General features: G+C 40.1%; 1 protein-coding gene across 12 annotated transcripts in view; it reads right to left on the reverse strand.

The window, feature by feature from the left end:
• Positions 1 to 13,423, reverse strand: part of WWOX (WW domain containing oxidoreductase) — a 1,206,506-nt gene that overhangs the window by 1,023,511 nt on the left and 169,572 nt on the right. Inside the window, exon 7 of one of the 12 annotated variants that reach the window (XM_077288374.1) lies at positions 854 to 4,523. The exons of the other annotated variants lie outside the window; for them this stretch is intronic. Coding sequence (XP_077144489.1) covers positions 4,518 to 4,523 — 6 coding nt within the window. The 3' untranslated portion in view covers positions 854 to 4,517. Of the gene's footprint in view, positions 1 to 853; positions 4,524 to 13,423 lie in introns of those variants that run through there. 12 annotated transcript variants of the gene reach the window in all.

The raw sequence follows: 13,423 nt of genomic DNA on the forward strand, positions 1-13,423 counted from the left end.
GTGATGAATATGCGCATATTCACCACTGTAATGAGCGGTCCCACGTGATCGCTCACACAGGACAAGCTGCCAGCGCTGAGAGGAGACATCGCGGAAGCTGGGTATTTCTCTGCAAGCGGCCGGGCGGCGCACTGTGGATGGGTGGCGGGAGGTCCCAGCAAACTTTATTTTTAACAAAAAAGAACAAAAACTTGATCTTTCATCTCTTCTCTCCCGCAGGGGAGAAGAGATGAATGCTGCCTTCAGCACCACACGCTGGGGGGACAGCGCTTACTGTAGCGCTGTCTCTCCTGCAGGCGGTACGTGCACACGGAGGAGAGTGCACACTGTTCTCCGTGTGCACGTGTGCAGGACGTATTGCTGTACATGCTGCCGGAGAAAAACGGACATGTCTCCGTGTTTTCAACACGGACACACGGTCCGTGAAAATACGGAGACATGTGCATAGACCCATTCATTTGAATGGGTCTACGTGTGTCAGTGTCTCAGGTACGTGAGAAAACTGTCAGTACACGTACCGGAGACACTGACGTGTGAAAGAGGCCTTAAGCTGTAATGCTAGCTATGTGTAGAATGGAGAAAGCCTCATATCAGTTTACCGGGTGAGATGGAAGCCGGCCACTGTGTCCAGGCGGGAATAACAACAGAGGTGGTTGTACAGGCCCTGATGAAGAGACCTGAGTAGTCTCGAAAGCTTGCAATTTGTTACTATCTTGTCAGATAGCCATTAAAAGGTATCAATCACTGAGGACTCTTAAATGTGAATATTTTTCTTTCTTCTGGCTAACACAGTACAAAGATATATACTTTTACCGAAGAAGAATAAAAAAAACCCTTTTAGGTGTATCACATTAAAGAAAAGTATGTTGGACCTAGTACCTACTATATGACTAAGGGTGCTATCAACGCCAGAAACATGTCAGTGTTTTTTCTGTTTTTTTTTTTTTAATCTCCCATCAGAATGTGGAAATTTGAATCCTATGAAAATTTTAAGTTATGGATATGTAGATGAGTTTTTGTTCATATGTTTGATCTACCACATTCTGCAAGACAGACAACCTCTTTTAAAATATGGAGACAGTAGACCATCCTCTAATGTTGGTTCTTCCAAGTAAATTATAGGGCACGTTGAATTTCAACGTGTCCAATCCTTTTGGTTCCGACGTTTAAGTGGGTACAATTAAGAGTAGTAGTTGGCACAACAATCTAAAAGCAATGGTAGCTGTCGTGATCAGGCAATTCAAGTCTTGCACTCCGCTAATCATGAGGCCGGTTGGCCAACGGATCCCTCAAAAAACTCAAGGCAGGAGACAAAGTTTTGCCTATGAAAAATGTTCTTTCATACACAAAAAGGTAGACCACGATACATTGCCCAAGTGATTTAATCATCCTACGAGCATCCCACACTTTATTACAATCACATAATCACTGTATTAGAGCCCTGCAAAGCCGAAACCGTTAAAAGTACAAAAATAGCTAAATTTATTAGCGCCTTAGCAGAGACAAAAACATGCCAGATATGTTGAATTAGCCAGAGCTATACTTTCTCGATGTCTTATTCAGATTAATTAGTTCAATTATGTTTTGAGTGCGTGACTAATGTATCATTTTAGTTTTAATCATTTCAATTGAAAAAATATTAAACTTTTGAAGGAAGATAATCTGAATTTTAATTATGCTAACAATACTATTATAAAAGGGTTCTTTCATTTCATTTTAATTGAACTGCGGTATGCTTTTTAACTTGATTCTTTTTTTCTTTTGAAAAGGGACAGAAAATTAAAGCTCAGACGGTTTTGTCTTCGACGATAATGGTTGATCATCCGAACAGCCGGCATGTTAAACCAAGACACGTATTGTTATCCATGAATACATGGCTTCTCTAATGAATTACAAACACATCTCTAAATACACAAAACTATTCAAGAACAGCTACAAAATGTGGGCATCCAAATATTTTTAGTAATTTCCGATAGGAACATCAATTTTGGAAAGTCCCATGCCGCTACTTGCGTTTAATGGGCAATGAAAGTTGCATACTAGAACGTGGAACCATTGGGCGGCCAACTCTCGAGGCCCAAACACATGGCCGAGTTATGGAACTGTATGTCATGGATCCATATTACAGACCAGGATTTTTTTTCTCAAGTAATCCTGGAAAGAAACCGTGCCATATGGGCACCTCAAGGAAACACACAAACAATGGGGATATATGTCACATTTCCAGAAAAGCCTCAGATTTTCTGATGCAGTGCAGATCTATGTTATAGACAACAGGGAGCCTCCACCTAATGTGTCTGCTAAACTGCAGATAAATAATACACTGATCGCTGTAAAACCAGGTACTGACTTCCAACAGAAGAACATTATCTACTGGCCAAGAGCATATGTTAGCTAGTAATAGAAAGACATAGTAACTTATAGTACTGCAGACATTGGTATATACAGAAGTCTACAGTTGCTGGTTGGCTAAGCTTGGTATATCTTGCTGTCTGATATTTAAAAGGAGAGCCTTCGATATAAACATTAAGTAAACTGATTCATTCAAGTTCTGAAAATTAAAAAAAGTCTCCCAATCGGAACTTCCTTTATAAAAGCCAAAGTAAATTTTGTAAGCAATTGTACCCGTTTTCTATGCTGATTTGGTGAGGTGGATTGTCTAAGCTATAGGTCGGAGTGAGCAACACAGGCCAAAAGAAATGGTACAACGGCATGTGGCATGTGGACCAGCAAAAGACCAGACCAGTGGGGTATGCAGGACAGCATGCAGACAAGCAGAGTAGGAAACACCAGAAGACACAAAACCAAAAGTGTGGATAAACTCAAGAAGTGAAGAGAAAAATATTAATTCTAGTACTTGCAGAAGACAAATGGTTAAAGGCAGAGTTGTATGTGATCAGCACACAGATGGTCAACGGCAGTGACGTATGCAATCAGCAGACAATGTGGTAGTGATGAATAGTGAAATTGCACACTTGTATGTAGAGAAGGTTACACACTGCTGCAGCAGAGCTGCGTGAACAGCACCAGTATTTGCAGACAACAGTTCCTCATGTTTACAGCAGACAAATAAAGACAGAGCAGCAATAAACTGTATACGGTACTTGCTTGCATAAAATATTATATTCTGTTGTAGTAGAGTAGTGTGAATAGAACCATTAGTGGCAGAGAAAAGTTATGCTTACAGCAGACAAATGGCTGACTGCAGGTCTGAGCTATGAAATAAATTCAAAGAGATGATGAGCAAGCAGGAATTTGTTCAATAGATAATTAGGTAGTGAGTGAAGTGATTGGTGAGGTAAACTCTTAAAGTACAAGTGTTAACCAAATGCTATGGTTACTGATTACTCAGACCTTACATAGCTGTTTGAGTCGGCTTTAAGGACTTTTGTGATGATGTAAAAGGTGAAAGGTGGCTGCACAAAGGGAACAGACCCTAAGAGAAGGAACTAAGAGCTGGCGCCTGAGGCTGGAAAGGTGAGTAACACTGCAAAATACAGGCATCAATTGTTAAACAGTGCCATTATTTATCTGGTTAAGAAATGGTAAATTTTTACAGAGCAAAATACGTTGTGGTGGTGTGCTAAACAGATTTTACAGACATGTTTGAAAATTGTGTTTTCTAGCAGGTTATTGGATTGAAAAATAGGAGAAGAATTGAGTATTAAGGGTTAAAAAGGGTATTTTATTATAAACCTGTCAAGTGACACAAATACTGTACAAAGAAATAAAAGAAAAGGATGATGTGCATGATCACAGGTACCATCAACCCCCCAGTAATGTACAAAATCTCTAAATAAAAGGAAGCGAGCTCTCCATAAAGTGCAAGTGTATCATAGCCAAGTGGTCTATATATACATTTATATTTCTAGAGTAGAGCTTACCAGCAAATAGTCAATGGGGTAGATGGAATAGGTGGTAGATGGTACCAAGTTGGATCCAAGAGCGCCCCAACGCACGTTTCGCCTCTTAGTGTACAACTTTTTCAAGGGGATGACTCTATATCCGGACAAGTACCTTTTATATCCCATTAACAATAACCTAAGGCCGGTCACATGTTGTGACCTGACCAATCACATTGGCATATGCGGCGCATGCGCACTGTAAGCCGCAGGTCCTGCACCGGCCGCCGGCGTCAAGCACAATCGCGGGGACAAGAGTCACCGCGCACGCGCGGAGGGCCGGAGAGACGCCGCGACAGGGGGAGGAAAACCGCAGAAACAGCGCGCATGCGCACAGACAGGTAAGTATGGAAAAGACACACACGCATACAGTTTGATTGAGTGTCCGCAGCAGAAGAATAGTTATCCAGCATCATCGTAATCTATGGGCCATTATAAGTCTTTAAAAAAAAAAAAAATTCATGACCAAGAATCTTCCTGCGGAAGCGGTCCATCCATGTTAGATATTGCATATAAAGTTGCCAATACGCTAAGTCCAATAGGAGAGGCATATATTGTAACTGGAGACATCTATGGGTATGCATGGGCACATTTCGGTCCGTGTCATGGAATTTACTAAAACTGTGAAGAAGATAAAGGAAAAAAGAATATTAAAAAAATATTAAAAGCAACTTTAGGGTCCAAACCGTGATCATGGGGGTGCAAGATGGTGCAAAAATGAGGACGGTTTTATAAACCTCAGGAGATAGTCAATTCATAACAGGAACAAGGCAAAACTTAATGCCTCGTTTAACCCATTTGGTACCATAGTATTGAGGCGCACTATCCAGCTTGCCTCTCGTTGGGCCAGAACTTTTTTATAATTCCCACCTCTTACCCCCAGATGTAGACTCTCGATCCCCCTGACCCGAAGAGACCCCGCGTCACAGTTGTGAAAAGTCCTAAAGTGACGCGGGATTGTCTTCAGCCCAGAGGGATCGACCGCCGCTCTGGCCGCGCAGATGTCCCGAACGTGCTCACGCACCCTCACTCTGAGCTCTCTGGATGTAAGGCCAATATAAATCCTAGGACAAGCACATGTGGCATAATAGATGATGTTGCTTGTGCCACAAGTAATGTGCTGTCTGATTTTGAACTGTTTGAGGCCATCAGAGGTTTCAAAAGTAGAGGTTATTGGATTGGTAGCGCATACAGCAACAAAGGAACCATATCAGCAGTCCCATCACCGAGTGTGTGGTTATCTTCACTTGCTTTACATAAAAGCTACCATCTCGACAAATCCGAGAACAAACTGTAGATAATACAGTTCAACAAAATTAGACATTTCTTCACAAAGATTTGTTTGATAGCAGAAAAAATACGAACAAAGGAGATGATTACCCTATTCCAATCTCTGCTGTGTAATACACATGATGCTACGTTTCGCTTAGACTGCAAAAAAACTAAATAAAAGTCTGTTAAAAGTGGGAGATCAGACAATAATTGCTTTGTTTCAATGATCAGAAGATAATGTTCAAAAATGATTAATTTTTGTCTAGATGGTTTTTGGTCAACGGAATAATACAACCCACAAGAACTGAAGATGTCCCAATGGACATCTTCTCAAGAAGGTCACCATCTACAATAACTTCCACCTTCAAGGATGGCTGAAGTTGGTCTTGAACTTTGGTCTTAACCAACCTTAAAGACTGACCATTTTGTCCAAAACCTAAACTTATTTAGCCTCATATCTTCTCAATTTTTCTCTTTCTTTCGTAAACCTCTACGATTTCTTAATATATGTTTCCAGTACAAGAGGAACAAGGCGTCAGTGTGTTTTGTCAGAAAGTTTCATTTCACTTCAATTTCTTAAAAAGCAGCAGTTTCTAACTAAAATAAGCTTCTTCTTTTTTTTTTTTCATGCTTAAGCTATCGGACTAAATAGTCAGCAAAGCCTTTCAGATATCTAAAATCTCAAAGACCTAAATCTGTTTAAATTCTAGAAAATGCCTCTAGTTATTTTATCCTTATCACTAAAGAAAATGAATTGTAGATATTATTTAAAAAGTCGTTTAATAATGAACATCGTCTAAACCCTTCTACCTCAGATGTCTTTAAATAATTTAGCTTTTAAAGAACGCTTAGTGGTAAATGTATAAAATTTTACCAGTTCAATAGATTAACTGCAAAACGAAATTAACACTGCCTTAGGAAATGGAGATAAAATTTATATTGAAAACATTTTGATGGGACATTTTTTTTTGCACAGTTTTATCTGGAAAGAACCAAGATTTTTAAATTAGCCTTTAACAGCGACGAGGATAATTCATCATGGTTCCATATTCGGTTCAGCTGTGAACTTAGTTGGTGCCAGAATTTAACGTCTTCTGGCAAAACTTTACAAGGCCTTCAAATAACATTTGTGTACTGATGTACTTCTATTTCTCTACAAAAATAAGATTATTTTTTTTAATTCAAGTCCAAGACTTGTAGAATTGAAATAAACTTCTTCTTTTTTTTCGGCCACAGTGTAACACCCCAGTCTATGTGCAATTGCCAATTCGCATCGACAATCCTGTGATCGAGCACATTAAAAAAATCTTGGTAATCTTAGATGTCTCCATCTGAAGCTCCCTTGTTAAATGCAGTGTAGTTCAGTTAACATCTCTTCAATATATAATTTAATTTTTCCTTCGTCTTGATCCTGAGCCCAGTCTTGAAATGAGCTATGCGGGGATAGATGTACTTTGAATATTGTAGAGAGTATTCATAAATAAACCTATCAGGCTGGTAATGATTTCTGCCATAATGTGACAAAATGTTTGGAAGCTTGCGCGATGTGAAGGTGTTCTGCTTCCACCCTTCTCTCTATGTTGTTTAGAAGATAACAAATACTGATTTTATATATTGTAGGGTAGCTCGTTCTGGATGTTTAGCAAATTTCATTACTTGGATCATGTTGGAATAGAAAAATACAAAAAGCAGATTTCTGTGAGCAATTAAAAGGAATCTGTCACCAGGTTTTCCCAAGGTCACCACCTTCAAGACCTCATTTACACTATTCTAGTAACCTGTACCGAAGTCCCAAATTCTATCTCTATAACTTTTATTATAACCCCATGTGGTGTGATCTGGTCCGATGGGCCTCGCTGTTCTTCCTTTGGCGCCTCCTCTGTCGTCATAAGCGCCGTCCTCCAGCCCTGCTTCATGTGGATGATGCATGCTATGTCATTCACAGTTTCCCTCAATCGCGGTGTTGCATAGGTATACTTCACTCTGTCCTGTTGGGGGCAGAGCAAAGAACTATAATAGGCATGCGCCAGGAGAGGCCAAAGAGCACCGATGACCCAAAAGTAAAGCCAACACATGCGCATTACAGTACTTTGCTCTACCCTCACCAGGGCAAAGTGAAGTATGCTGCGCAAGAACGACTGGGAGACACTGTGGATGACGTAGGACACTTCATCCACTAGATGTAAGTAGGGTAATGGCGCTTGCGATAAGAGGAGGCGCAGAAGGAAGAACAGTGACGCTCATCAGACCTGATTCGCACAGTAAGGGGGTTTAAAAATATATTTTTTTGTACTATAAAGCGTGGATTGGGGACTTATGTACAGGTTACTAGAATAGTGTAAAGAGACCTTAAAGGTGATGTCCACACTTAATAATGGGAAAACCTGGTGACAGGTTCCCTATCAGCTGATAAATGCTGCCCAAATCCCAGGCTTCATGTTGCAGACCTTGGCTGTAACATTTCAACCAGACATGTCTTACTCTTAATCACAGTGATGTTTCAGAGAAAAATATATATTTGCAAGATGACCGGGGACCAAGCTGAAATGGGTGACTACTCCTAAAAGCAGGTCCTCTGGTTGTTTATCCTTGCCCAATCCCCATGAGTAACAGGTCTCTCAATATGCACAAGGGAAGCGGGCCATGGAGCAGTCGCCGGAGACTGACGTTTTGGACCATACACCCATACGGTTTGGTCCCGGAGAGCTTTTGGATTTTTTTCTCTGAAATGCCACAGTGTTTCAAAATAAGACAGTGTCTGATACATTGTGCACATGGTTTGGGCAGTGTGCATCAGCGGCCAAGTTCCATTTAAAGGGTTAGTCCTACTCCACTCACTTCTACATCGAAAGGTTGAGCGGGGCAGATGATGTCAAGTCAACTGATGCCTACTGGTAAGTGAGCGCGGAAAGCAGGTACAGTGTACCTGAATTGGATAGGTGCACAATTCCTGCCAGTCAGGTAATGTGTCCTGGTCGGTATCAGTAGACATGATGCTACCTGCACCATTTTTGCAAACTATGGTCAGCCACAATTACGGTAAACAATTTTTCTTAAATTGTTGAATGTTTCTGTGGCCAGACAGACACACTTGTTAGTATAGCATATGACCAGACACGCTTTATCCAAAAAAAAAGGTTTTCTTCTCTAAGGTTGCCTTATCGAGCCTGGTGGGCATAAAATAACTGGCCAATGTGTGCACCAACCACCAATTTGGCACACACAGTGTTCTGCTGAACACTTTGGATGTACTTATGAGCAAGCAAGTGCCGCAATATCATATCCCAACACACTTGTTAATATAGAGATAACATGGACAACGCATTTAAGGTTTAGGATAGAGATGAAGAAGAGATTCAAAGGAACCCTGGTTCAGCTGCCAATACAGTAGTCCGTCACCGGATCAGAGCACTGCAACAATACACGCACTTCTTCTTCTGATCAATAGGCTCCGCAATGTTGCAGTTTGAAATATGTAAGGTACTTGGGGATATTCCAGGTAGAAGATCTGCAGTGTTCTAGTTCTGTGGCCACAGACTTTCTGACATGGTTGCTGGAAAAGAACCAAAATTCTGAAAATCTTTTTGCTCTGATTTATGATATTACAACAAAGGCATATTAACAGGATAAGTAATCTATGTATGATAGTAGTAGAGTAGAATAATAGAAAGATGGCACCGGACATATCAAAATCTATGCAAGTATATTGGCCTAACACTGCTCTTTAAATTAATGGACCTGAGGCTGGTGGAGTACCATCCACATCTATATGGATGTAGCGGTGATAGATTCTAGATTGAAGGGAACATTGACCTTTTGCTTCGCAGATCGTTGTTGATTGTGGGCTGGCTCCCCACCAATCATTCATTAGAAAGACCATGAATAAAATATCCTCCCCACCCCCAAATAAAACAACCCTTTAAATGGAATCTGTCAGCAGTTTTTTGCTGTGTAATCTGACAGCAGCATGTTGTAGTTAACTGGGTGCAGCAGTCACAGTTTTCTTTGCTGCAGATTGAGCAGAGCTTGAAGTGTGTAAAAACCTGCCCACAGCACTGATTGGCAGATTTCTGTGTACATTGTATAGTGACAGAAAGCTGCCAATCAGTGCTGGGGGCGGAGTTGGACTAGGAGGCTCGAGATACCTAGTCCTGTAATGATAATCTCCTGCTGATAAAATACTGATTGTATTGAAAACAGAAAAACACAGCCTAGGAAGTGACACATCCCAAAAATCAGGGTCTCTGACCCTATATCATTCTGCTCTCGGATCACATAGCAAAACCTGCTGACAGATTCTCTTTAAACTAGACTGATGATTGCATAGCAACCTACACGCTATAGATGTATGTTTATTATGGTGATTTTAAAATGTGATGACTCAGGAGTCATTAATATGGCCTATTAAAAAAAAAATGAAACAGCGCTCTATTAAATTAACCACTCATTACTTCACTTAAGTACATTAATTGGCTTACCCTACCACAAGATTAAAAATAAGTCTCACAAAAAAAAATATAATTTACAAGTTCATAATCTACGGTTATTTCAATTTACTTTTATTGGCTACAGTACACAGCAAATGGAGTATGCCATACGAAGGCTTGAAATAGGCTCAGTTTGGGAAAGATAATGACTGAAATTAGTTTATAATGAATGCGTTTATGCTTTTTTATGTAAGGAAAACGAATACTAACATTGACAAGCCCATTATGAGTAATGATCAGTTTACATATTCATACCGAGCTGTATTTAATTATTTCCATAAACTGCACTCAATTCAGGGTAAAAAAAATAAAAATAAATTAATTTGCAGAAATGTTTCACTGTTTTTTTTATTTGCGGGCCTGAAAGTCACTAATCATAGTAGGCAGACTCTTGACTTAAAAGGACGCCAAAAAAAATTCCACATCCAAAAAGAGGAAAAAAAAAAGATCATAATACAGTATTTGTTAAATAAAAGCAATCCAATTGTAATCAGCAGGACCTAATTATTGGTTTATTCAACTTTACAGTGGTCCAGAATACTATACTGATAGCTGATAACTATACAGTTATGTCTATCGGCTGTGTCTGGTAGAGAGATCTACTTAAAGTGGTTGTCCAGCCATATGCTGCAAGTATTGCAGTCACTCTACATGGCTGCAGATGTGTGAAACCTGCTCGCTGTAATATTCTCCAGTGCCGGCGCTGAAAGAGGTGAGCACGTGACCGCAATTATGTGATTTGCATACATGTGGTCACAAGCCAACTAGACGTGGGGGCCTCGCTCAATGTAAGTGTATTGCCAAGACTAGTCGGTATGTGGCTGGAAGTATGCAAATCATATACCTGTGGTCACATTACCACTCTCGGCACCAGAGAATCCTCACAGAACACAGTGAGCGCGATGTGAGGATTCACAAGTTTGCAGTCACAGGAGATTATCACTACAGGACATGGCGAGAAGGAACGAACCCTGTCTCAGAAACAGACATCGCTTTCGAGAGTGGGGTTGGTTTCTGTCCTCCCTGTTCTCTTACAATGCGTATCAACAGTGCACTCTCTTGCTGACTCATCACTTCTCATTAGAGCAGGCGAGGGAGCGCACTGTCACTATGCATTGAAAAGAATATTGCACATGACAAGGGAACTTGTCCTCGTGTATATGGCAGAATTGACAACAGACGCAGGAACTAGCCCCCTTAAGAATCAGAGGTCATTGATGACGCTTTGTTTCAGGGTGGGTAAAAAGGCTGCGGCAGTGGCCTGATGTTCCATTTGAGTATCCCGGCATTAATTGGGGTTTTTCAAGGGAATTGTCATCAAAACAGAAGTAGTAAAAAAAAAAAAAGCTGTGAAAGTAGAGAGGTAACCGTGAGGACTTTTTAAAAAAGCAACTGTGGTTTGTCCTGATGAAGAAGTTTTAAACTTCGAAAAGCGATAACTAATAAACCGCATATTTTGGATCCCTGTCTTCTCATTCTTTGACAGCATTTGTTTCCAGTTCTCCAAATCGATCATCTGTCACTTTATTTTAGGTCAGAGATACCTTTTGTGACCTCCTCCACTTCGATAAACTCCCTCTATTAACTCAGGATTTCCCAATAAGTTATATAAAAAAAAAATTGGGTTTAAAAAAAATTACAGACAATCTCTTTAAATACCCGTTTGTCTTTCCTCCTTACTGAAGACAGGTATACAGGCGGTTAATTTATAATATCCCAAATCTGTACCAAGGAGAATAAATTCACCTTCGGTTGAAGGGAAGAGAGCGATGTCTCCCTCTTACAGATTGTTGCCATTATTTCGCAGCTCATTAATGTTATTATTAAGCCATTCAGCAGCCTTCTCAGTATCTTTCCTGATAAACAATTAGTCAATTAATTTCCCAAAGAAGAGGAACATTTTTCCTTTGCAGCCCGTGTTTACATGCAGATGAATCAAGATTTTTTCCCTTTTTAGTGCTGAGCATCAATACTATGTTCTTCAAGAAGTACCTAGTAATTACACAGTCCATTTACAGCACAGTCAGCTCAAGTAGGCAGTAAAACATGAGCAAGTTGGGATGCCCGGCACTCGAGAGGAAAGAGAAAAGCCAAACAAAATATATTTTGTATTTATTTATTTATTTATTTTTTATTATTTATTTTTTTTGTTGGGGGGGGGGGGGGGGGGGGCAAAAAAAAAAAAAAAGTTCTACGCAGTATATGTCAAATAATTATAGTTATCCAGATTCTAGGATTGGTCTATTACCTTGGACAAAGTGGAGCTTCGACAATGGATTTTAGAGCGTTTATAAGCAATAGTTCAAGCCCGTTGCCTTTCAAAGTAGGTAAAATCCCAGAAGGAAGTATGTTTTCGTTCTATGTGACTGATAAGATTTGGGTGGGTCAAGCATGTTTTCGCCCTAAGCTAAGATTTTTGGGGGTCAATTGTATTTTACAGGGTACGTACGGTCTGGGGGAACAGTTAATTGATCAAGTGGTTTACGAGGCTTGAAAAAAAATGTCAAGGGAACAATGGATTTCAAAAGTTAAAGACGCATTTTTTTGTTGTTACTTTAACACAGAGTATTACAATTTTTCAGGACTGGAAAAACTCTTTTAAAAGGAAATTAGATTAGTTTTTATTGCAAAGGCAGAACTGAGAAGAGTAATTAGATCTGGAGGGAGAGGTGGAACAAATTAGACTAATAGCTCAATAACCCTCAGTGGACCCCCAATTTACTGTAGCAATCAGAACCCTCAAACTAAACAAACTTTACTAAGGAATTCCGTCCTATCACTCCACATAGAAGTAGGAGGTGACATGTAAGTACAGGTACAGTTGGAACAGTAGACAATAATGTAGTTCTGTGTTAATGATTTGGATTACACATGATGAACCATATTATTATTAAGGGGAATGAAGTAACATTGATTATCTCCTGACAATGATAACTGTCAAGGGGTGGAATTTATTTAGGAACTAAATCCATACTTAAAGTAGATTTTTGGAGAAAAAGAAAATTAGGCAAGTTTAAGGACCTGTGCGGCTTTGCAAGAACCAAATTGTGATGGCTAGACGTCTGGACATGATGTGCAAAAGTCCTTCTGGGCTGCTCCTGGTATGTAGTGGGTTAATACTTACCACAAAGAAGGACAAGTGTTGACAGGGTCAACTTGGGCTCACAGAATGGGAATTTAAGTTGCCGTCTCGGTGTTCTCTCTTACTTCATGCTGAATGTTACTATAAACTTGGGTGCAAGATGGATTCTTGTGTGTTACAGACCTGCAGGAGTACGAAGCTACGAATAACAACTGAAAGGAATCCCGTCACAACTTCCTGTAGGTGGCTGTTGGTGTAAAGTATTAAAGTATATGGGAAAAGACTCAGATTAACAGTTTGCAGGCAGCCAATTCCTTCTTTTGCAAATTAACCCATTACAAGCAGCAATGTCCCCTTCTTGCAGATAAACCTTTTAGAAGCTGCAATAACCTGTGATTCTCAACAGTGTATGGGTCTATTAAAGGTGTTATCCAGGACTATATTAATTTTTACAGTGTGCTTAAGGACTAACAGGTGGGTAGTTTCTAACTACCTGCTTGTTCAGCCCAAACCAGATCTCTGCCAACACAGTGCAATCACTGACCGCTCCTGCCAACGGCTTCCAATGACATCATGTTGACAGAGCAGCAACTTCTCTTCTGCTCTGTTGACCGTGCGTGGCTGCCAATGTCATACTGATTGACATTTGGCTCCTCACTACATAACTGCAGGAAACCAGC

Source organism: Ranitomeya variabilis, chromosome 2 (genome assembly GCF_051348905.1).
Source record: "Ranitomeya variabilis isolate aRanVar5 chromosome 2, aRanVar5.hap1, whole genome shotgun sequence".
Lineage (NCBI taxonomy): Eukaryota > Metazoa > Chordata > Amphibia > Anura > Dendrobatidae > Ranitomeya > Ranitomeya variabilis.